Source organism: Carassius carassius, chromosome 9 (assembly GCF_963082965.1).
Source record: "Carassius carassius chromosome 9, fCarCar2.1, whole genome shotgun sequence".
Lineage (NCBI taxonomy): Eukaryota > Metazoa > Chordata > Actinopteri > Cypriniformes > Cyprinidae > Carassius > Carassius carassius.
In genome coordinates, this window is record NC_081763.1 from 14,635,334 (window position 1) to 14,658,607 (window position 23,274).

The 23,274-nt window shown below is 37.1% G+C and overlaps 1 protein-coding gene across 5 annotated transcripts in view; it reads left to right on the plus strand.

Moving 5' to 3' along the window:
• Positions 1-23,274, plus strand: part of LOC132149038 (V-type proton ATPase 116 kDa subunit a 1-like) — a 32,347-nt gene that overhangs the window by 858 nt on the left and 8,215 nt on the right. For all 5 annotated transcript variants that reach the window (XR_009434995.1, XM_059557931.1, XM_059557932.1 and 2 more), the window contains exons 2-11: positions 2,602-2,759; positions 3,763-3,841; positions 4,003-4,100; positions 4,787-4,915; positions 14,779-14,861; positions 16,273-16,399; positions 16,531-16,613; positions 17,036-17,129; positions 20,962-21,174; positions 23,085-23,235. Coding sequence is in view for 4 of the 5 variants with exons in the window: in XM_059557931.1 (XP_059413914.1) it covers positions 2,643-2,759; positions 3,763-3,841; positions 4,003-4,100; positions 4,787-4,915; positions 14,779-14,861; positions 16,273-16,399; positions 16,531-16,613; positions 17,036-17,129; positions 20,962-21,174; positions 23,085-23,235 (1,174 nt within the window). In the remaining variant the exon portion in view is untranslated. The remainder of the gene's footprint in view (positions 1-2,601; positions 2,760-3,762; positions 3,842-4,002; positions 4,101-4,786; positions 4,916-14,778; positions 14,862-16,272; positions 16,400-16,530; positions 16,614-17,035; positions 17,130-20,961; positions 21,175-23,084; positions 23,236-23,274) is intronic.

A 23,274-nucleotide genomic window follows, 5' to 3' on the forward strand; every position in this document is an offset into this window, starting at 1 on the left:
TGAGTAGGAGACAAAAAACAACAACAACTTAATAATGTAGTGTAATAGAAACTAAACATTTTCCAAATAATACAAAACAAACAGTTATTGCAAACTCTTCTCAGTCTTCTCATATTAAATTAATGTATTGTGTTAATTATGGACACACTGCTTTGTAGTGCAAACAGTTTTGTTGTTTACTGCGCATTGTTATTCTTCTCATTATTTCCCTACAGTGGCTAATGAACCCTATGTCTCGCACATTCACATAAAACGGCTTACTTATGCATTTAAGAATAAGGTGGATAGGAGAATGGAGAAAATGTCAGGATTCAACTGAAAGAGTATCTGCATCTTGATAATTACACAAGGTGCTGCATTATTCAGCACATGTGGAATTGCCTATGAAACAAAGACTACTTATGTCTCATTTATACCACTTAAAGTTGTAAAATAGACGTTATAAAAACATTTAATTGCTTTTTCTCCTCTATCGATTTTCTTTGTGTCTTAACCTGCCAAAAAGTGCCTCTGTGTTGGTAATGTTTAGTATGGAGAGTCACATGGCGCAGCTTAATCCATAATCTGCTCCCTGTGAGGAGCCCATCGTACAATTATTCTTAATGAATAGTAAGCTTCTTTCATGCAGAGTGAGGGGCTGCTTTGAAGAATGGGCTACAATTTACAATTCACTACTTTGATTGGACCACACGCATTTGACTGGGAAGATCAGGATTTGTCCTAGGACAGCACATTTCATGCAGTTGTAGCGGTAGGTCCAGGGAAAGTTAAGTTCATTGGGTTATTCTGTGTAATGACTGAATGCTCCTGTGTGTTTTTCTCAGCTTTTTGTAGCATCACATGCGATGAGAATGATGAAACGGCACAGAAGCATAACATTCTTTGCATGTCCTCTGGGCACAAGACTGTGGAATCTTTCCTAAAGATTTTTACTGGATTGTCTTATTGTTTCTGAGAAGTTATTAGTTCAGTATAGTCTAGATGGAAATGCATAATGCTCTTGGTATTATGAAAGGAGGCAGAAGCTTTGCCTTTAGTAGTAGGGACTGGTCGATTAATCAAAATCAGTTCAATTATGATTTTAGCGATTAAGAAAACAAGACAATGGGGATATAATTATTATTATTGTACCAAGTTCCATTTTTGTTATTTCCTTTCCTTTACAGCAGTTTGATTTGGCTCCACCCTCAATGTTTAGTAGGTGGTGCGAGTGATTGTGTAACATACTTTGTCTTATTTTAGACTCATACTTTTCTCTATCTGTCTGTATATCTATATATTTCTTTCTCTGTTTTCACACACACACACACACACACACACACACACACACACACACACACACACACATATATATGGAAGTGCATCTCCATAACTGAGGCCGATGTGATATGCATCTCAATGTATAGCCTACGATACACCAAAGATGCATATTATATAGAAGCTACCAATGCAATACGATTCACCCCATTACGATGCAGTGCGATCTGATTACGATTCGATTAAATCCAACACGATGCGATTCAATGCAATACGATGCAATGGAAAAAAATATGATGCTATTTTATTCAATATGGACAGATAGTTCAATATTAGGGCTGTGCCGATCACGATCGGCCGATCGTTAATGCGCATCTCGTCAGTAAAGCCGGTTCTCTAATCAGCCTTAAATTCCATCAGGTGCGTGATTTCACATCGAGCAGCTGTTTCTACACAGAGCCGTTGTTAACTGAGAAGATGCACAAATAAACGCTGAAAATGAACGTGGATTTGCGCATCTTCTCAGTTAACAACGGCTCTGTGTAGTAACAGCTGCTCTATGTGAAATCAGGCACCTGATGGAATTTACCACTGATTAGAGAACCGGCTTTACTGACGAGATGCGCATAACGATCGGCACAGCCCTATTTATGTATTTGGTTCAGACAGACAGCAAATCATAAATTAGCCTAATTTATGTGCCTTCTGACTTCTAACGCATGGCCCTTTCACAAACAGGCCTTACTATTGCAGCAGCTACAGCAGCTGCGTAGCAACAGTGGTGATGAAAGAACTCTTGAGAAACAGTTTAGTATGTACTAATAATTATATATACATTAAAAAAAAATTAGTAATGCAAATATGTTACAAATGATGCATCACAATACAAATGCCAACAATGCACACTTTATTTAATTGATGCATAGCATCATTAACTTTTATGCTGATGCATCCCTAATAAGCAAACTTCTTGTCAGATAACCATTAAATGTTTAATGCCTTGAAAATAAAACATTCACATGATTCTCATGACTTTGTAAACTATTGGCCGTGTCCAATGAAACTCGGCTCACACCATTCAGTTGTAGCAGTATTATTTTACAGGGCTGTGAGCATAACTGAATTTCCACAAAAGCAGTAAACATCAGAATTCTTTGCATATTTTGAGGTTAAAATGCTGACTTGCTGTTTTCAGGGCAGTCTTCCTTCCTTTTGCTTAAAGTAAAACTGTATTCGCTCAATCAGTGTGACTTTACCACTGTGCTTAGTGTCAAACAGATATATCACTCTGTTTATGTGAAACTTTTAGTATTTACATTATTAGCATTTGTGTTTTTCATCCAGATATTCTCCACTTTAGTGCACTGGGTAGACAGCAGTGCATAATGGGGGAACTGTTCCGCAGTGAAGAGATGACCCTGGCCCAGCTTTTCCTCCAGTCTGAGTCCGCCTTCTGCTGTGTCAGTGAGTTGGGGGAGATTGGCATGGTGCAATTCAGAGATGTAAGTATAGACCACCTGTTTATTGTGAAACCCATTTAAAACCACAGAGGGTGGTGCTTAATTCATAGTGACTCATGGCAGTAACAATGAAGTCATCCTTGTCAAATGTCAGCATAAAAATGTGGATCAAGTCATTTGGTGGCTTAATGTGTCCTGGATGCCCGAATTAAGGAATATTTAAAGCGTTTGATGAATGGACACGTAGGCTTAAACCGTGAAAAGCAATGACCATAAAAAGTGCAATACTAACTGTTGTAGGATACTGTATGTAGCACACATTTTTCTCCTTTAGGGAAATTGAATTTTGCAAACTAATTGTTAGCTTGATAGGTAGAGTCTAATTGTCTAGTCAGAATATTTCTTTATGGCCTCTAAAGTTATAATTGTCCCATTGTAATGAATGAAGCTACAAAATTTACACGCTTGCAGTGTTAACTACTGAATTAACGATGAAGCGATTATGTGATAGCAATAATGGGAGAGGTCAAATATTCCAGATTTTTCCCCTGATGAAATAAGCATCAAAACTCACATTCATAGACTTTGAATAGATGCTACAAGAAAATGGTACAAGTCACTTCAGGTAAACTTTTGTTGCTGCCTTATTTAAAGATCCGGTATCAACAGTACATTATTTATTTTCATTTTGTATTTGTTATATTTTAGCTACAATCAAAGAGTTTGCACTACTCGATTTGTTTTGACAGGTCTTGGTTATAAACACACAGATACACACACGTTATGACCTTACACAGGAAGTGTTTGTGAAGCAATGCTCAAAGTGGCCTTAGAGAGTGCTCACTCATCCTTGAACCCTAATCTAGTCATTTATCAGCCAGCAGTGTTGTTTTCATTTTATGTGGATTCATTGTCCAGCTGTAAATATGACTACTTTGCAGCTTTTTCCTAAACCTCAGGGTGTGAATGTGGCTTCCTTGTCTTTGAGAGAATGTTAATTGTGTATTTATAGATCATTGACCTTTTCACTTTCTTTGAATTGCAGTTGAACCCCGATGTGAACATTTTCCAGAGGAAGTTTGTGAATGAAGTCCGTCGGTGTGAGGAGATGGACCGCAAACTAAGTGAGTTATTAAGTGAGCATTGCTGACATAGTGAGCTGAAAATTATTTCTGACAAAGCATCATGTGTTCTGGTTAAACTCAGTGGAAAGCTGTTCAAAAACATTTTGTTTCTCTCCTTTTCTGTTTCTGCTGCTTGATCATGTTTTTTTTTTCTTTTCAAGGATTTGTTGAGAAGGAAATCAAAAAGGCTAACATACCTGTTTTAGACACAGGGGAGAACCCAGAGGTCCCTCTTCCACGAGACATGATTGATTTGGAGGTATAAAAACTTCATGCACAGCTCAAAATGAGGGTGAAAATTTTAATTAGAAATAAAAATAACCCATATTTAAAGTCGCTCCATTTCAAAACATTGTGCGCTGCCTACAGAGGCAATATCTTTTAAGAGATTATGTAAAGGTTATTCCTAAATGGTTCAACATTATTATGCCGCCTCCTAAAATATATTATTTTGGCCAAAATTTTAAGATGGTATTATGTATCCTTCCCTGAGAAGGCAATCCGGTAATACATTGTGAAGAGCACAGTGATGGCAGATGAGGAGAGAGATGGATTACAAATATCCTTGTGCCATTTAATACTGAAATGTTTTGATTAGAGTAGTTCATTATGGATTAACTTACTGAATTATATATATCTTATATATAGTAATATATATTTTGAACATTGTGTTCTTCAAAGCATACTGAAAAAAATGTAAAAAGTTACAAAAAAATATTAAGCAGCGCAACTGTTTTCAAAATTTAAAATAATAATAATTTTGTGCAGCAAATCAGCATTTTATAAGAATGATTTCTGAAGGATCATGTGACAGTGAAGACTGGAGTAATGATGCTGAAAATTAGGTTTTGGAACGGACATAATATGTTTGAATTTGACAGTACTTAAGCTGTGAACACTTTTTAATGCACTAAATGTGATGTGACCTTTATTCACTTTTTGTAGGCCACCTTTGAAAAGCTGGAGAATGAGCTGAAAGAGATAAACACCAACCAGGAAGCCTTAAAGAAGAACTTCCTGGAGCTGACTGAGCTTAAGCACATTCTCAGACGAACACAGCAGTTCTTTAATGAGGTCTGTAATACCTCATCTCTTACAAAACCTTTAGCTTTTAGAGTTTGCTGTGGCCTTAGAGGTATTTTACACAGTACATGAAAGGCGGCAAGCTTTGCTCGTGGTCTTGCAGTCTTTGTTGTCTCTTGAGAGGCGGTGTGAAACGTGCCTGTGCAACCACAACAATATCCGCTGCTACTTCAGCTTGTGCAAAAATATGTTGCATCTGAGGCGATTGCTCATATGTACTAATATTGTAGTCTGTTTCATGTAAATGATGTCTAATGAAGCCATAAAATACTACAATAAACCTCTCTTCCACATTATTCTATGAACAAATAAAAGCTGAATACTATTTAAGTTATAAAATCACCTTGGATTTGTCAATTTTATGTAACATGTAAGAAAGGTAGCAGAACCTCTGTTTTGGTGCCACTTTTTGTGTCATCTTTCATTCTGCCATGTTCCACTTCTCTTCCATTTAACCTAAAACTGGAAACTCACTGTTCCCCTTTACTGTGTAAAATGGCCCTTACTCAGAAATGTCATACAGTGGTGGTATTTGAATAGAAATGATCAGATCAGAATAATTAACACTATTTAATAGTCAAATGAACAAACACTGTAACATACAGAGGAACCATATTGTTCCCCATGTCTGTGATGATGTTCAAGCTGACAAAGTCAGATGCATGTGTAATAGATTGAAATGCCATTCTCTAAATTCCTGGTCTCATCTCAGCCGCCCTCAAAATGCCCTTCCCAATACCAGTTCTGCAAGGTGTATTCACATATTTCTTGAAACTGTAAAAAAATAGAACAGCTTTTTGTACCCGTGATAATTCAAGTCAAAGTCAGCTTTGTCAATTCTTTACATGTACATACGTACAGAGAATTGAAACTGCGTTACCCTCAGACCCTGGTGCATACAGATAACACTAGCAGTAGAACGTAAAAATACAGATTAAATATATATATAAAATACAACTATACAAATACACAAATAAGGACATATATATATAAAAAAAAGGATAAATAAAGCAGCACAAGGCACATGGCAGATAGAGTACAAACAGTGCAGATATTATGATTAATTTCTATTAATAGTAGTATTAATTAACTACTACCAGGATGTTTCTTTTCTGTCTTTGAGCCTGTTGGAGATCTTTGACCAAACATTTCTGTGCTTCCCGAACACTGATTTGTACGGTGCCCATAAGGTGACTTGTTCGGTTTACTTAGTTTTGTCGTGGCCACGACATCATAACTCGTCGTGGCCTCAAGATAATTTTATCAATGTAACGACATCATTATGTCGTGGCCTCGAGATGCTATGTTGAGGGAACAACAAACATTTCTCGTGGCCACGACTTCTTATGTTGAGGGAACGACATGTTTTTCTCGTGGCCACGAGTTTAATGCGTAAACAAACCTGCTTGACCATAGCAACCCAGGATTATCAGAGATAGATTCATTCATATTTTATTTTGAATTAAGAAATTATTATATTATTTATACATATAAAATGAATCCATTTACATTGACATTTTATGTTAATGTCGAGCATTTACAGTACGCTATTATTTATAAAAGTATTAAGAATGTTAAGTAAAGAGATCGAAATTGAGGCAAAAAATAATAATATAAACGAAATAAAAAAAACCCAATAATAATAGGCTAATAATAATAATAATAATAATGTACACATATTACAGGGAAAGACTATCAGTTAATGGACTTACAAGACTGTAGGATGGATAAAAAAAGTTTTTATATCTCTTTAATATCTCTCTTTTATAGACTCTTCGACATCTAGAAATTTCTAATGCTTATGCACGACTGCTCTTTGTAGATTTCAGCTCCGCTTTTAATACGCTTCAGCCGCAGTTACTCCTCGGTAAGCTTGTAAAAAGTAATGTCAACCCTTTTATCATTAAGTGGTTCTTTTCTTTTTTAACCAATCGTACTCAATATGTAAAAGTAAATAATACACTTTCTGATGTTAAATCTATTAGTATTGGTGCGCCTCAAGGTTGCGTATGCTCTCCTTTTTTGTTTACTCTTTATACAAATGACTGTCTTAGTATAAATAAGAATAATTATATTATCAAATACTCTGACGACACAGTGATATTGAGTCTCTTAGACAAAGATCATGATATATTAGCGTATCAGTCTGAAATTGAGAATTTTGTGTGGTGGTGTAATGTAAATCATCTTATCGTAAATGTATCAAAAACGAAGGAAATGATAATAGACCCAAAAAGATTAGGTGATTATAGCCCAGTTATCATCTATGACAACATCATTGAGCAGGTGGATACCTATAAGTATCTAGGTGTGGTCATTGATCGTTCATTTACTTGGAGAGCCCACATTGAGTACATTTGTTCAAAATTTCAACAACGCTTATATTTTTTGAGACGACTTAGGCTGTTTGGTGTAAATCAGAGAATTATGCAATTATTCTATTACGCTGTCTTAGGTAGTCTTTTGAATTATGGGATGCAAACTTGGTATGGCAATCTTTCGGTCCAATTAAAATCACAGCTTGCTCGTCTTGTAAAAATTGCAATGAAAGTTATGGGTGTAAGAGTATGGAAGTAAAATAATGACTTATGTCTTTGAAACAAAAAAGCATGCTGAATAGCACTAACTGAAAAATAATGCATTGCATTAACAGTACTTGCATTTTAATGCCTTGTATTTCCAGGGCTTGCATTGTTAGGTCCTGAAATTTTATATAGTTGTTCATTTAAGCTGTGAATATTTCAATTGAAAATATTTCACACACCTTTTCATAATTAAAAAATCAATCTTCATATTCACGTTCCAGAATTCACTTCCAAAATATTAAATCGGTTAAAAAAATACGATGTATAATATTCGACAGGCAAATTTCGGTCCATTTTATTTCACTTTCCAAATTCGCTTCCACAAATTCAGTGGTTAAAATTCGGCAGATAATTCGCCCTTTCACATCCGGGAGCTGCAGGAATAGCAGTAGAGCACAGAGGCATGATCTCCAACTGCTGTCAGTCGCTCACCAGCAGGTGGTGCAAGCGGCTGTTAAATAAGGCCAAAGCAACAGGTGGATTAAGTAATACAGTTACAAAAACTGATCTGCAGAAATTAAGCAAGCGCTAGGTAGAAGTTTTGATTATTGGGGCATGTGGAAAAGCTGATTGTGCGTATGTTTATTTCAACCTCTTTGCTGTTACCAAGTAAGCAGCATTCAAAGGAGATTATAATGGTGTTTTACCCAACGCTGAATTACAGAACTAACATTACATCTAAGGAAGACACATATTGCTTTCGGTTGTTTAGTTTCCGTAACTTTGTGTCATGGCTTTTGCGTGCTGAGCTGTAATACTGGGGATCCCCTCACGTCACACTCCAGGATTCCCCAGTGAGGAGTAACGCTTCTCAATCAATTAATACTGTGATATAAGAACTCAGATCTCAGAATACATTTTATTGATGATTATGCAAACTATATACAGGCAAGCAAATGGGGTCGAAAAAGAATCCAATGCGCTGCATTTTCTTTATAATTGATTTCCATTACCGCTGATCTATAAAGTCGACAGTCACACAAAGATATCAATACCACGATTAGTTTTAACAATATGCAACCAATTTATATTAACATAAAAAAAATGAGTTAAAAACAATCTAGGTATATTCTGAAAATTTAAACTGAAGAAATTATTGACGTGCTGCCGCACCCAAGGGACCGTCTGACAATTCCACTGACTGGGTTAAAAGGTCCAATGTGTTTTAATTAAAATTTTAAATAACACAGTCAAATTCTTAATCTTGTATTTCTCATAGTGATTTTCTACAGGTGAGATTTTGCCAATACCTCCCTTCATATATTTACAGTATACAATTATTTACATATTAAAGATCCCTGGAAAGGGTTTTCATGTTCCAACAGTTGTAGTACATTGCTAGATACAAGACTGACTTACTAGGGATGGGCGTTTTCCACAAATATCACATTCGAATATTTGAGCTCACAAAAAAAGAATATTCGAATATTTGTTTATTTAAATTAAGTTTAATGAGTCAGACATTATTTTTCAGCAACATTTGTTTTCGTCATTTTGAACAAGCTTACACACAATAAGCTTTTAAAACATTACACATTTTAAAACAAACATTACACATTGTGTTTTGTAGCTGAAAACCTTTAACAATGCGTGCAAACAAATAAAAGTACAGGGTAAAGCAGCCTGCAGCAATTATATTGTACACCTAACTTTTAAACTGTCAGCAAATCTTTTTTGCTTTTTTTATTGTTTTACATGTTCTTGTTAAGAAACACGGGCATGTAAACATGATCGGGGGAAAGTCGGCTCCTGAGTCTGTTAACAATAAGGCCGGCCGTGGAGAAAACGCGCTCTGACGGCACAGACGTTGTTGGGACTCACAAATAACGGTGTGCTAAGCGAATACGTTTTGTGAAGCGCTTCGTGTTTTCGTTTCACCACTGAATGGGATCCTCATCTGGTGGAATACATGGCTCCAGCAAGAACTGCTCCCACTCGTCTCGACTGGACTCTCTGTAATCATCGCTGAAGAACTGGCTCAGCCTTTTCCAACGAGTGGGCATTGCATCTTCTTCGTGGCGACTGCATCCGCACCACTCGCATCAAGGAAAATGTTCTGATAATGTTCAAAAAAAGTTTTTTTTCTTACTTCTCTCATGTTTTCATCGAGAAACCTGAGATGTTTGTGCCGAGGGTCTAGGGCAGACACGAGAAGAGGAGTTTTCACTGCATTCTCCGAGTTAGCGGTGTTTATTCGTTGCTTGAGAGATGCCGCAACAATGTTCTTGAATTCGGTCACTTTCTGTGATTCTCCACGGCATATTTGAAGTAGAAGACCGCAGTTCTTAGGGGGCGTTCACATATCGCGTCTTTTGCATGCTCAATTTCGTTATTTTCAAGGTAGGCACGCGGTATGCGCGCTCATAATGGAAGCGACGCGGTCGCGATGCGCACGCGGTGCGACGCGCCCGTTTTTTCCAGGCGCATCCGCACTGCATCGAGTTAAAAACATCTCAACTTTCAGAATGCCACAAGTGCACCGCAGGTCATGTGACAAGAACTAAACATTCAGCTTCATCCTTTCCCTGAACGTTGAAAGCTCAGCCAAGATGAAGGACCAGCTGATCATAGCTGTATATGGATTGCCACTTTGAAATAAACTTAGTATCAGAGCTACTGAAACCGATTTTTTTTGTGCTGCAAATCCATTTATCCTTTGCTGAAATTTCCGCGTCTTCACGGAGAGAGCGCGTCATTGTTGCTTAGCCTCAGGAGCGCTTCTGCCCGAGCGCTTTGGAAAAAAGGAGAAAGCGGCGCACATAGCCTTTTCCACGCGTTATTAGGCGCGATATGTGAATGGCCCCTTATTCATTCATTAATTATTTTTTTAATAAATTAAATAAATTATTTTATATATATAACATGCACTTTTTCTTGTTCCGTAACTTGCGTTCATATCCTCATCTGTCTGTATATAGTTTGCATCATCAGTCAGATGTAAGTTTTGTTTTTTAATCGCTGTCACTGTTAGTGCGCTGAGCCACGTAATGTGTTTTCTTTTCTTTAACAGATTTCTGAGGGAAACCGCGTGAAACCTTGAGCGTTCGTTCATATTTTACATCTGCTTAACTGTCTATATAGTTTGCATAATCATCAATAAAATGTATTCTGAGATCTGAGGTCTTATATCACAGTATTAATTGATTGAGAAGCGTTACTCGTCACTGGGGAATCCTGGAGTGTGACGTGAGGGGATCCCCAGTATTACAGCTCAGCACGCAAAAGCCATGACACAAAGTTACGGAAACTAAACAACCGAAAGCAATATGTGTCTTCCTTAGATGTAATGTTAGTTCTGTAATTCAGAGTTGGGTAAAACACCATTATAATCTCCTTTGAATGCTGCTTACTTGGTAACAGCAAAGAGGTTGAAATAAACATACGCACAATCAGCTTTTCCACATGCCCCGATAATCAAAACTTCTACCTAGCGCTTGCTTAATTTCTGCAGATCAGTTTTTGTAACTGTATTACTTAATCCACCTGTTGCTTTGGCCTTATTTAACAGCCGCTTGCACCACCTGCTGGTGAGCGACTGACAGCAGTTGGAGATCATGCCTCTGTGCTCTACTGCTATTCCTGCAGCTCCCGGATGTGAAAGGGCGAATTATCTGCCGAATTTTAACCACTGAATTTGTGGAAGCGAATTTGGAAAGTGAAATAAAATGGACCGAAATTTGTCTGTCGAATATTATATCGTATTTTTTAACCGATTTAATATTTTGGAAGTGAATTCAGGAACGTGAATATGAATTATTGATTTTTTTAATTATGAAAAAGTGTGTGAAATATTTTTAATTGAAATATTCACAGCTTAAACGAACAACTATATTAAATTTCAGGACCTAAAGATGCAAGCCCTGGAAATACAAGGCATTAAAATGCAAGTACTGTTAATTCAATGCATTATTTTTTCAGATAGTGCTATTCAGCATGCTTTTTTGTTTCAAAGACATAAGTCATTATTTTACTTCCATATAAGAGAGTACTCATCACTTCAATCAATTTTACGAAATCGTTGATTTTTAAAAATGCACAGACAATAGTGAGTGATTCAAGCCATGTTTTATTCCCAATGTATCAGCTTCTGCCATCAGGGAGACGGTATAGAGTCCCATTGTGTAAGAGCAACCGTTACAAAAAGTCATTTATTCCTGTATCAATTAATATGTTAAATGATAAGATGTAGTAATGTAGTAATGTTGAATCGGATCCATTTTTTATTTTTATTTTTTATTGCCTATATGGTGGAAAGAGGTGACTGTTGCTGCTGTTAATATTTTAGCTTTTTATTGGTTGTGTGTGTATATGTGTATGTATGTATATGTTGTGAATCAATGCAGCTTGAGTCCAAGACAAATTTCCTTAAAAAGGACAATAAAGTATACAAACAAACAAACAAATTACTTAATTCAAGATAAAATATGAATGAATCCATCTCTGATAATCCCGGGTTGCTATGGTTTACATTAAACATTAAACTCGTGGCCACGAGAAAAACATGTCGTTCCCTCAACATAAGAAGTCGTGGCCACGAGAAATGGATGTTGTTCCCTCAACGTAGCATCTCGAGGCCACGACATGAGGATGTCGTTACCTCGACAAAATGATCTCATGGCCACGACATAATATGACGTTCCCACAAATTAATATCTCGTGGCCACGACATATTATCACTTTCCCACAAGTTATTATGTCGTGGCCACGACAAAACTAAGTAAACTGAACAAGTCACCTTACGGGCAACGTAGATTTGAACTTTAACATTTTATTGTGATACATTTCTTTTACAAGTTATAAAATGTCATTTGAGAGAAAGCACTTAAGCTGTTAGTGCGCTGAGCCACGTAATGTGTTTTCTTTTCTTTAACAGATTTCTGAGGGAAACCGCGTGAAACCTTGAGCGTTCGTTCATATTTTACATCTGCTTAACTGTCTATATAGTTTGCATAATCATCAATAAAATGTATTCTGAGATCTGAGGTCTTATATCACAGTATTAATTGATTGAGAAGCGTTACTCGTCACTGGGGAATCCTGGAGTGTGACGTGAGGGGATCCCCAGTATTACAGCTCAGCACGCAAAAGCCATGACACAAAGTTACGGAAACTAAACAACCGAAAGCAATATGTGTCTTCCTTAGATGTAATGTTAGTTCTGTAATTCAGAGTTGGGTAAAACACCATTATAATCTCCTTTGAATGCTGCTTACTTGGTAACAGCAAAGAGGTTGAAATAAACATACGCACAATCAGCTTTTCCACATGCCCCGATAATCAAAACTTCTACCTAGCGCTTGCTTAATTTCTGCAGATCAGTTTTTGTAACTGTATTACTTAATCCACCTGTTGCTTTGGCCTTATTTAACAGCCGCTTGCACCACCTGCTGGTGAGCGACTGACAGCAGTTGGAGATCATGCCTCTGTGCTCTACTGCTATTCCTGCAGCTCCCGGATGTGAAAGGGCGAATTATCTGCCGAATTTTAACCACTGAATTTGTGGAAGCGAATTTGGAAAGTGAAATAAAATGGACCGAAATTTGTCTGTCGAATATTATATCGTATTTTTTAACCGATTTAATATTTTGGAAGTGAATTCAGGAACGTGAATATGAATTATTGATTTTTTTAATTATGAAAAAGTGTGTGAAATATTTTTAATTGAAATATTCACAGCTTAAACGAACAACTATATTAAATTTCAGGACCTAAAGATGCAAGCCCTGGAAATACAAGGCATTAAAATGCAAGTACTGTTAATTCAATGCATTATTTTTTCAGATAGTGCTATTCAGCATGCTTTTTTGTTTCAAAGACATAAGTCATTATTTTACTTCCATATAAGAGAGTACTCATCACTTCAATCAATTTTACGAAATCGTTGATTTTTAAAAATGCACAGACAATAGTGAGTGATTCAAGCCATGTTTTATTCCCAATGTATCAGCTTCTGCCATCAGGGAGACGGTATAGAGTCCCATTGTGTAAGAGCAACCGTTACAAAAAGTCATTTATTCCTGTATCAATTAATATGTTAAATGATAAGATGTAGTAATGTAGTAATGTTGAATCGGATCCATTTTTTATTTTTATTTTTTATTGCCTATATGGTGGAAAGAGGTGACTGTTGCTGCTGTTAATATTTTAGCTTTTTATTGGTTGTGTGTGTATATGTGTATGTATGTATATGTTGTGAATCAATGCAGCTTGAGTCCAAGACAAATTTCCTTAAAAAGGACAATAAAGTATACAAACAAACAAACAAATTACTTAATTCAAGATAAAATATGAATGAATCCATCTCTGATAATCCCGGGTTGCTATGGTTTACATTAAACATTAAACTCGTGGCCACGAGAAAAACATGTCGTTCCCTCAACATAAGAAGTCGTGGCCACGAGAAATGGATGTTGTTCCCTCAACGTAGCATCTCGAGGCCACGACATGAGGATGTCGTTACCTCGACAAAATGATCTCATGGCCACGACATAATATGACGTTCCCACAAATTAATATCTCGTGGCCACGACATATTATCACTTTCCCACAAGTTATTATGTCGTGGCCACGACAAAACTAAGTAAACTGAACAAGTCACCTTACGGGCAACGTAGATTTGAACTTTAACATTTTATTGTGATACATTTCTTTTACAAGTTATAAAATGTCATTTGAGAGAAAGCACTTAAGTTGTTAGACGTTTTGTAATCATTCACTTTACACTTACACTAACTTGGGCTCTCACATAGACTGGTGATGGGCGGTGCGTCTCAAGTGTTTTTAAAAAAAACAGCTGTTTAAAACTTTACATGGTCTAATCTCTGTGCTACAATCTCTGTGTCTTAGAGTTTTGGTGACTCTGTGTCACCCTGGTTTTGCCTGTAATGCTTGTATTGTATGTTTCTTTCGGTAAAAGTTGTCAGCTGATTGAGTGTTATTAAATCTCAAGATTGATGGTAATGCGTTGAAAAATTAAGATGACATAAGGGTAGCAGAATTTTTAGGGTTTATATAATATGAAAGAAGTACTTTACATCAAAATGTAGAGCTCTGAACTATTACAGCATCTACCAATATGAAGTTTACTACAACAGCTTGATATCTCCTGAATTTACCTTTGCCCTTTTGTATGTAAATGACCCTTTATTTTTTTTAGAAAGCAATTTTCTGAAACAATATTATCAACACTACAGTGTACTTTGATTCAAAATCGAATCATTTCTACAGGAAGAGATAAATAAATTGTTGTTCTCTTTTCCTTTTTGTTAGATGGAAGATCCTGCACTTTTGGAAGATTCATCAGCTATACTGGATCCAAGTGAGGTCAGACGTAGCACTCCTCTCAGGGTTGGGTGAGTTTTGATCTCTGTCCTATTAAGCTGTCTTAAATGGACAGCTAAAACATGTTTCAGTGCAGCCTGTACTCCTTCTTCTGAAATGCTTTGTGTATTTCCACATCATTTTACCTTACAAACTGTGTGTAAAGATACAGTTCACCATCACTGACACGGGCCTACATGGACACTAGATACTACCACGCTTTCTGATCTGCCTGTCTATTTTTTCCTTCGCCTCAGCTCTAGAAGAATGCCGAACAGGTCTTTTAAATGGCTCTTAGGTTATATGTGGATCGTAAATGCATCAAATGTTATGGTCTTATTGCTCTGTATTAAGTTATAAAAATCATAGTACAAAGGGAGTGGTATCATTTTAATAGGTTTATGTTAGTAAAATTTAAGTAATAAAGAGGGATTTAACTCACATGCCTATGTAACTGCTCCCAATGCAAGCGGGTTTGTTATTGATCTGTGATTGATAATTCTGGTAGGCTATACTTAGCATTAAACACTTTTTACATTCAGAGCACTGGATGAAACGAAAGCACCATCAGAAGAGTTAAGAGATGAATATAAAGAGGAATGAGAGTGTATCTTAATATAATACAGTTTTTGCAATATAGCATGCAGATCATTTAGATGGGGGCTGAAACATGACATTATGGCTAGATGGTAAAGTAATAGATGTGCAGATTTTCACACAATGTGTTTGAGAGGCCTGACAATGAAACCACTGTGTTTGTCTTTCACCACACAATAGAAATAATACTACAGTTTGATTTATTGTGAATTTACACAACCTCATCTGCAAGTTTAAATGTAATCTCTACCTGAGATTTCAGTCTGAGTTTAAAGTTATGGAGGAACAGGATTTACGTTAAACCAGAGTTACAGTAACAATAAACTAAACCCAAAAATGAAAATTCTGTCATTAATTACTCGCCACGTTTCAAACCCGTAAGACCTTTGTGCATCATCTGACCCCTCAAAAGACAGCAAAGCAACTAAAACGTTTTATGGCCTAGAAAGGTAGTAAGGACATCATTAAAAGTCCATGTGACATCAGTGATTAAACCGTTGTGTTATGAAGCAACAAGAATCATTTTTGTGCGCAAAGAAAACAAAAATAACTTTATTAAATAATTTTTTCTCTTCCGTGTCAATCGACGTGTTAACGAGAGTACCACGACGCATAAATCTGTGGCAGAATTCTGAAATAAAACTTGATTTAATTCAGATTTAAGATCAGTCTTTACTGGGGAATCCCACCTAAATTAAAAAAAAATATGTTTTCATGTTTTTATTAAAACCTGAAGTACTTTTGAAGTACCTCAAAGGTTTGGTGTTTCTGGATATCAGTTTCATTTTTCAGATGTCTGCTGTTGGAAGATACTGATACCTCACTCACCTTTGACGCTGGTTGCAGGTTTGTTGCAGGAGTTATATGCAGAGAAAGGATTCCCACCTTCGAGAGGATGCTGTGGAGAGTTTGTCGTGGAAATGTCTTCCTGCGACAGGCAGACATCGAGGAACCACTTGAGGACCCTGCCACAGTCAGTTTTTTTTTTCCTGTGAAAAATATAAATAAATAACTTCTGGATAACTTTTCAAGATATAATTTTCATTTTGGATTATTAACTGTATATTTAATAGGAACTTGCTCTTATGTGTTTTTTTCCCCCAGGGAGACCATGTACACAAGTCAGTGTTCATCATTTTCTTCCAGGGAGACCAGCTGAAAAACAGAGTCAAGAAGATTTGTGAAGGGTATGAGAATATTACTGGCCAGTCTCAATACAGAGTTACCAGCACAAAAGAAAATCATGTTTACATGAGATCGAGGTTGAAAACATGACATTGTTCTCTGTAGACCTTGGGTTGGTAAAAATGTTGTTTTTGAAAGAAGTTCCTTACTGAGCGCTCAGCAAGGCTGCATTTATTTGATCAAAATACAAGACCGTACTCTTGTGAAAAATTATTGCAATTTAAAATAACTGTTTTCTATTGAAATATATTTTTAAAAGGCTGAAATTTCTACATTTCTTATCAATGTTCGAAATAGTTGTGCCTATTTTTGTGAATACAGTGATACATTTTTCAGGATTCAAAAGAAGAGTATTTATTTGAAATGAAAATCTTTTGTAACAAATTTTTGATATTCATATATTTGACCAATATTTTTATGTTAGGTTTCGTGCATCTCTGTACCCCTGTCCTGAGACCTCTCAAGAGAGGAAGGAAATGGCAGCTGGTGTCAACACTCGAATTGATGATCTCCAGATGGTAAGACATATGTGCACACACTCACGTTCTCTCACAAAGACTTTATACTGCTTATGAGCAAAGGACTCTTTTATTTCTTTGGCCACAATAAGCGAATGTAGACACAAGTCTTTTTTTTTCTTGTATGAGGTGAGTTAAATCTTATGGATGCTGGATCTAGTTCTGTTAGGATTGTTTTCTCTGTTGCTTTGTTCACTCTGCCCCCAAATCTGAATTAGTTTTCAAATCCTGGCTGCCACACTGTTTGCACAGTTATTTTACAAATGATAAAATCTGATCTGTTTATTCAGACGGCATCGCCAATATCTCTGTGCATCTGCATCAGCTGCTATAGTAACGTAAGCACCGGCACAATAGCAAGACCACCTTTTTGTAGTCTGAACAAAGTCCATATGTCTTTATCTGTGTGTCATCTGTTTCTATCTGAGCAGCATGTGAACGAACAGTCTTAACCTGATCTTGTGCCCTGATGAAAACAAATGGGTATATGATGGTTGCAACATCCATGACTTTAAAATGATTTCCTTCTGTTCCTGCACTATTCAGTCTGATCAGAGGTTCATACATCAGGGATTATAAAATGACGATCTTAAAATAATGTAGAATAACAAAGCTTAGTTGTTTACAGAGTGCTCAAAAGATTCAAACAGGAGAGCCAACAAACTCATGAATGCATGCTGGTTTTAAAAAGTGATATGATTGAATATGATTTGACAGTACATCAATTGATGTCATTTGCTTCATAAACTGCAGCTGAGAGGCGTAATGAAATTACACGACATGAGAGTGTGATTTGAAGTTTAGTGCTGTACTAAACAGATTAGATTAGACCAGGGCGGATTTCACACAAAAGTAAAAAAACACTGTGCTCTGACTGTGTCATATAAATTACATATGCATGTGGCGATGCTTTTATCCATAGCGACTTAACTTAAAACATATCCTAAATAATTCCTGTTGCCCATTTTGAATACCCTCACATTTTTGTTCTTATGTCAATAACATTATTTTGCATGTTCCTTATATATTAATCACAGTTAGTGCAGATCACTACAGTATGAGAGTGTATGTCTATTTATTTAAATGTATTATTATTATGATTAAAATTATTATTATTATTTAATTAATTTGTTTGAATTTTTTTGTTTTTGACTTCCCTGATATACTGTGGCGCCCCCTGCGGGTGTGTGTCCCTTCCAAAACCTCTGGATTAGACTTTAGGTCTAAAAACTCACCACAGCTGTGTGTGTGTTTGTCTTTATTCTTATATCGTTTTCTGCTTTTCTTTTTTTATTCTCTATCTTAAGCTGAGATTAAAGTAACAGATTTACGGTAAATTGCAGGTTGATTTGACTGAATTATTCACTTGCTATGTCAGTACACAGTCAGTATCTGGCGGTTTGCATGGCTGTGGGAATCTCCCTCGGTGAGTCATTAGGGGCTACTAGTAGGCGTAAGTGGGGATTGCTTGGATGATGTTACAGCTCTGGGTCTTTTAGAGAATCTCTCACAATGCCTTATTTGGGAAGGAAAAATTTGGGTGAGTGTGTCCTCACATTTACATAGTACCCATACCTTCCCAACCACACAGATACCCACACAGTTTAGACCTTCTGCACATTGCATTATCTGCTGCTTGGTTCTCACGTTAGATTTATTCAGTGTCTGCACAGTGGCACGTACAAATTTCTGCATCATGCCATTTTTCTACATTTGCTGATAGTGATAAGCTGTGTTAAACACAAAAATTGGCCAATCAGAATTTGAACCTTAATAAACCTTACTCAGGGTTGTGCCATGTTTAATTTTTGACAGGAATGAAAAAAAGGTTGTAAAGAGTTCGAAGGACAGTAAATTCAATGGATTGTACTGTTATTAACACCATACCGATGTTCAGCTTATGAGACTTTTTTTTTAAATGAACTCTCAGTAGTCTTAAATGAACTCTCAGTAACTCTCGTGAAATTTAGCCAAGTATGTTGACCCATATTCAGAATTTGTGCTCTGCATTTAACCCATCCAAAGTGCACACACACAGAGCAGTGAACACACACACACACACACACACTGTGAACACACACCCGGAGCAGTGGGCAGCCATTTGGGCACCTAAGTCGTGGTATTGAGGGTGGAGAGAGCCCTGTACATGCACTCCCCCCACCTATAATTCCTGCCGGCCCGAGACTCGAACTCACAACCCTTCGATTGGGAGTCCGACTCTCTAACCATTAGGCCATGACTTCCCCTTATGGGGGAATGATGTGATCTAGGACTTTTACAGTGTGTGCCATTGTGAAGACTGTAATTCTGTCCTTCACAGCCTTGTTTCTATCTGTGTTAAATTCAAAGTACCTGATTATAGTCTATAGAATGCTATGTGGAGCGAGATTTTGTTGGCAGGGCTAACCTCAAATCTTGCCAACAGAAATCAACAAAAATCTGATTTGGTAAAAAAAGTCTTGTTGTCATTGCATCACATCTGGTTACAACTGTAAGGTGCTTTTCACAGCGACTGTCTCATAGTGAGAGTTCTTGTCTATGCATATCCATACTAAGGGAGTTTGTTCTTCATATTGGCCACACTTATTCACTGATTCTCTTTTATCCCACACCCTCTGAAAAGCCACATACATATTCCTTTGCTTTCTGACTATTCAAAAGAATGAAGGAACGTATCCAAGCACAAGAGTGCTGACAGGGGCGGGACAGAGTGCACGCTTAAGTTCCATGTCACTGACTCACTTCGAGTTATTAGTGGGTCTGTTTATCCCTGAGGTGAGAGAGAATGGTCACTATGCACATATGTGTGTGTGTTTGTCTGTCAGGCAGGAATTGTTAATGTCCCTGTGCTCATCCTCATCTCACAGATTTAGAGAGAATTTGCTATCCTTTAGTATGATACATATGCCTTGTTGTTGGTGTTTCTGTTGCGGTTTGAGCAAAACGGGAAACATGATTAACGATTACATAAATCCCAGAGTGGGCAAGTTTGCCTGATTTGTCAGTGTGGGAGAGTCTCTGTATGTTTCCAGCTTGGGTGAGCATGTGGGATATTCTAGCGTGGGCGAGTGTGTCTGATTTCAGAGTGGGTGGCTGTGTATGTCCCACCCGTGTGAGCTAGAATGCACATTTGGACGTTAATGTAGCCACTAACATGCCAACCAGATACTAGCACACACTTCCCTGGCCACTCCTGAATGTTTGAGAAATCCACCTTGCTTAAATAGAAGCCTTACTGGCTATGTTCACACAACTCATGTTTAGGATTCACAAACATATTTACACCCTAACAGGTGTGGCTCTTGAATTATCCTGTTCATACAAGAGCAGACAGAAGCTGCTTGTATACTTTTTCAATGAACAAATAACCGAAGTTGAGCGCCTGTTTGTTGCTGTTCTTGCAATAGCTCTGAATAACCCCTGCAACTATTGCAACAAAAGTAGGGTGGTATTGCCAAAATACTTTCTTGTTCCATGCAAAAACAAATGACTCTCTTGATGGCTCCTCAAAAAGATTCACAAGCTCATGAGCGAATGAACAGTTTGAATCAGATTAACTGAGCCAGTGACTAAACGGAGAACCATTACAGTATGTACTTCGCCTGACTTAACAGTTTTAAGTCAGTTTAGTTTAGTTCTCAACAGTTTTAATTCTTTTTCTGAAAAACATTTATAAGATACTAACTTTTATCATGTTTCTGTGTCAGATTTTACACTAAACTGCAGTCTGCTAAGATTCAGGTCTCTCAGGTTGTGTATATCGCCTTACTTGTTCTGTTACCTCATATTTCCTGTTCTGATCCCTCCTCTTCCTCTCTGCTGTGTTTTCCAGGTGTTGAGTCAGACAGAGGATCACAGGCAGCGTGTTTTGCAGGCGGCTTCCAAGACTGTCAGAGTATGGTTCATCAAGGTCCGGAAAATGAAAGCCATTTATCACACTCTGAACCTCTGCAACATCGATGTCACTCAGAAGTGTCTGATCGCTGAGATCTGGTGCCCCGTGTCGGATCTAGACTCCATTCAGTTTGCCCTGCGTCGGGGCACGGTGAGGACACACTCATGTATACACATATATTGTATGATGTTTCTGTTTACCTACTTAGATCTTAGATCTTAGGTTGGTACAGTGTCTCATTCTTTAGGCTGCTACCTAGTAGAAATGAATCAAGCAAATAAAAATCACAACATAACTTTCCCTCTTTATAATTACATTTACTCTCTAGTGAGCACATCACTTATAAAGGGACCTGATGAATGAATTGCATTTCCATTGCAATAGGGAAACATTCAAATCAGCATATTAAATGTTACAATTGGCCCGTGTCATTGTCATTTGAACTTAATCATTTGAATTTATTAAGGGATGTACTAAAGGTGTATTTAGGATAATTTGAGAAATAATGTAGGCTTATTAGAGCTGTTGTAGTTTATAGATATTTAATAGCCATTGAGTAAGAATGATTGTTTGTCAACTCTTTGGCACAGCAATCTCAACTTTAACTAAAAACATGAACCAAACTTTTATAGTATGTTCTCTGCTATGTTATGATAGATATTAGAGAGAGATAGCAAAGTATTTATTTCCTGATATTTGTATACTATATTTAGCATGCTGAAGATCCCTTGAATAATGAGGGCCTTTCGCACCGCTTTAGTTTCAGAACTAAATGTACAGTAGTGAAGTATTGCGACGATTTTTTTAAAAGTACCATTTAAAGGGTTGCATTCACACCGACAGTGTGTACTAGGACGTGATCTAAGCCAGTCAACAGCAATGTCATTTGTATGCGGCATTCAACAATGTTAACAAAGAAGAACAACGTTAACAACAGGAGGATGGAGGACGCTGTGATCAGAGGTGTATTTTTGTTGTGTCTCATGGGTTTCACAATAATAGACATGGAATGTCTATGTAAACATAAAGTGATTGAAAGAATGGAAAGGAAGACTAAGAATCTCCAACGACAACTGGCAGTGCTACATTTGTTGTCCGCGTCAACGTGCAGTACACATGCAAACCACTAGTCTGCAGTGTCCACGGGTGTGTGTTGCTTGTGTAACCCGCAGTACCATGACAGAAGCCGAAGAAGCGGACTTGTTCCACGGCAGATCAACATTGTTGGTCACAGACAACTAGTGATGTATAATTCTGTGTAGTATAATAAATAAGACTTAAATAAGAATAAAATTGTTCTTTGCTTTGTTTTATTTTATATTAGAAGGTGTAACATTAAAATATATTAAAGTGCACATAAACACACACAAAACTCAAGTACATACAGAGCGAAGGGTTCTAGCAGACCAATCACAGCGCTTGCAGTCTGCATTGAATTGACGTGCTGTTAGATTTTTGGAGAGGTGCACGTCAGGCTATGGCATACTACACATAGCCTACAGTGTAGCTACGGCGTAGGTTCAACGCAGAACTATAAATTGGGTTTAAGACAGGCTGTACATAGTTTATGTAATGCTGGACTTACAGCAAACAACTTACAGATGGATTCTTACAGCCAATTTGTAAATCCATGTAAGGCATTGTTTGGTAACAAAAAAGCAGCTTCTTTCTGAATTTAAACTAGACGTGTAATGGTGTTAAGTCAGTGTAGGCAGTGTGTTGAAATGTAAGGGATTGTGCTTGCGTGCTAGTTCAAAGGCTGTCCTTACACATGGCATTCTTCCTCATGCCTTATTTAACTAGCAGCTATTAATATCAGCTGTCTTGCACATTGCCTCCATGCTGAAGACTCAGTACTCAAGTTCAGTTCACAATAAGCAGCATATATTTAAAATTCAAGCAAACAAGTTTCCATAGATAAATTAACATTTACCCAAATGCAATGTAGAGTTACAAAGAAACATCTATACATGTGGGCACAGGCATGAATAAAACTGGGAAGCAAACTGGAACATTTGTTTTCATGCATGACTGTGTAAATTTCACTCTATTTCATGCAGGAGAAAAGTGGATCCACTGTTCCCTCTATCCTGAACAGAATGCAGACCAAACAGACTCCACCCACCTACAACAAAACCAATAAGTTTACCTCTGGCTTTCAGAGCATCGTTGATGCCTACGGCATCAGCAACTACCGGGAAATCAACCCAGGTAACCCTGACCTTTAATATTTTTGTCACAGAGCAAGTC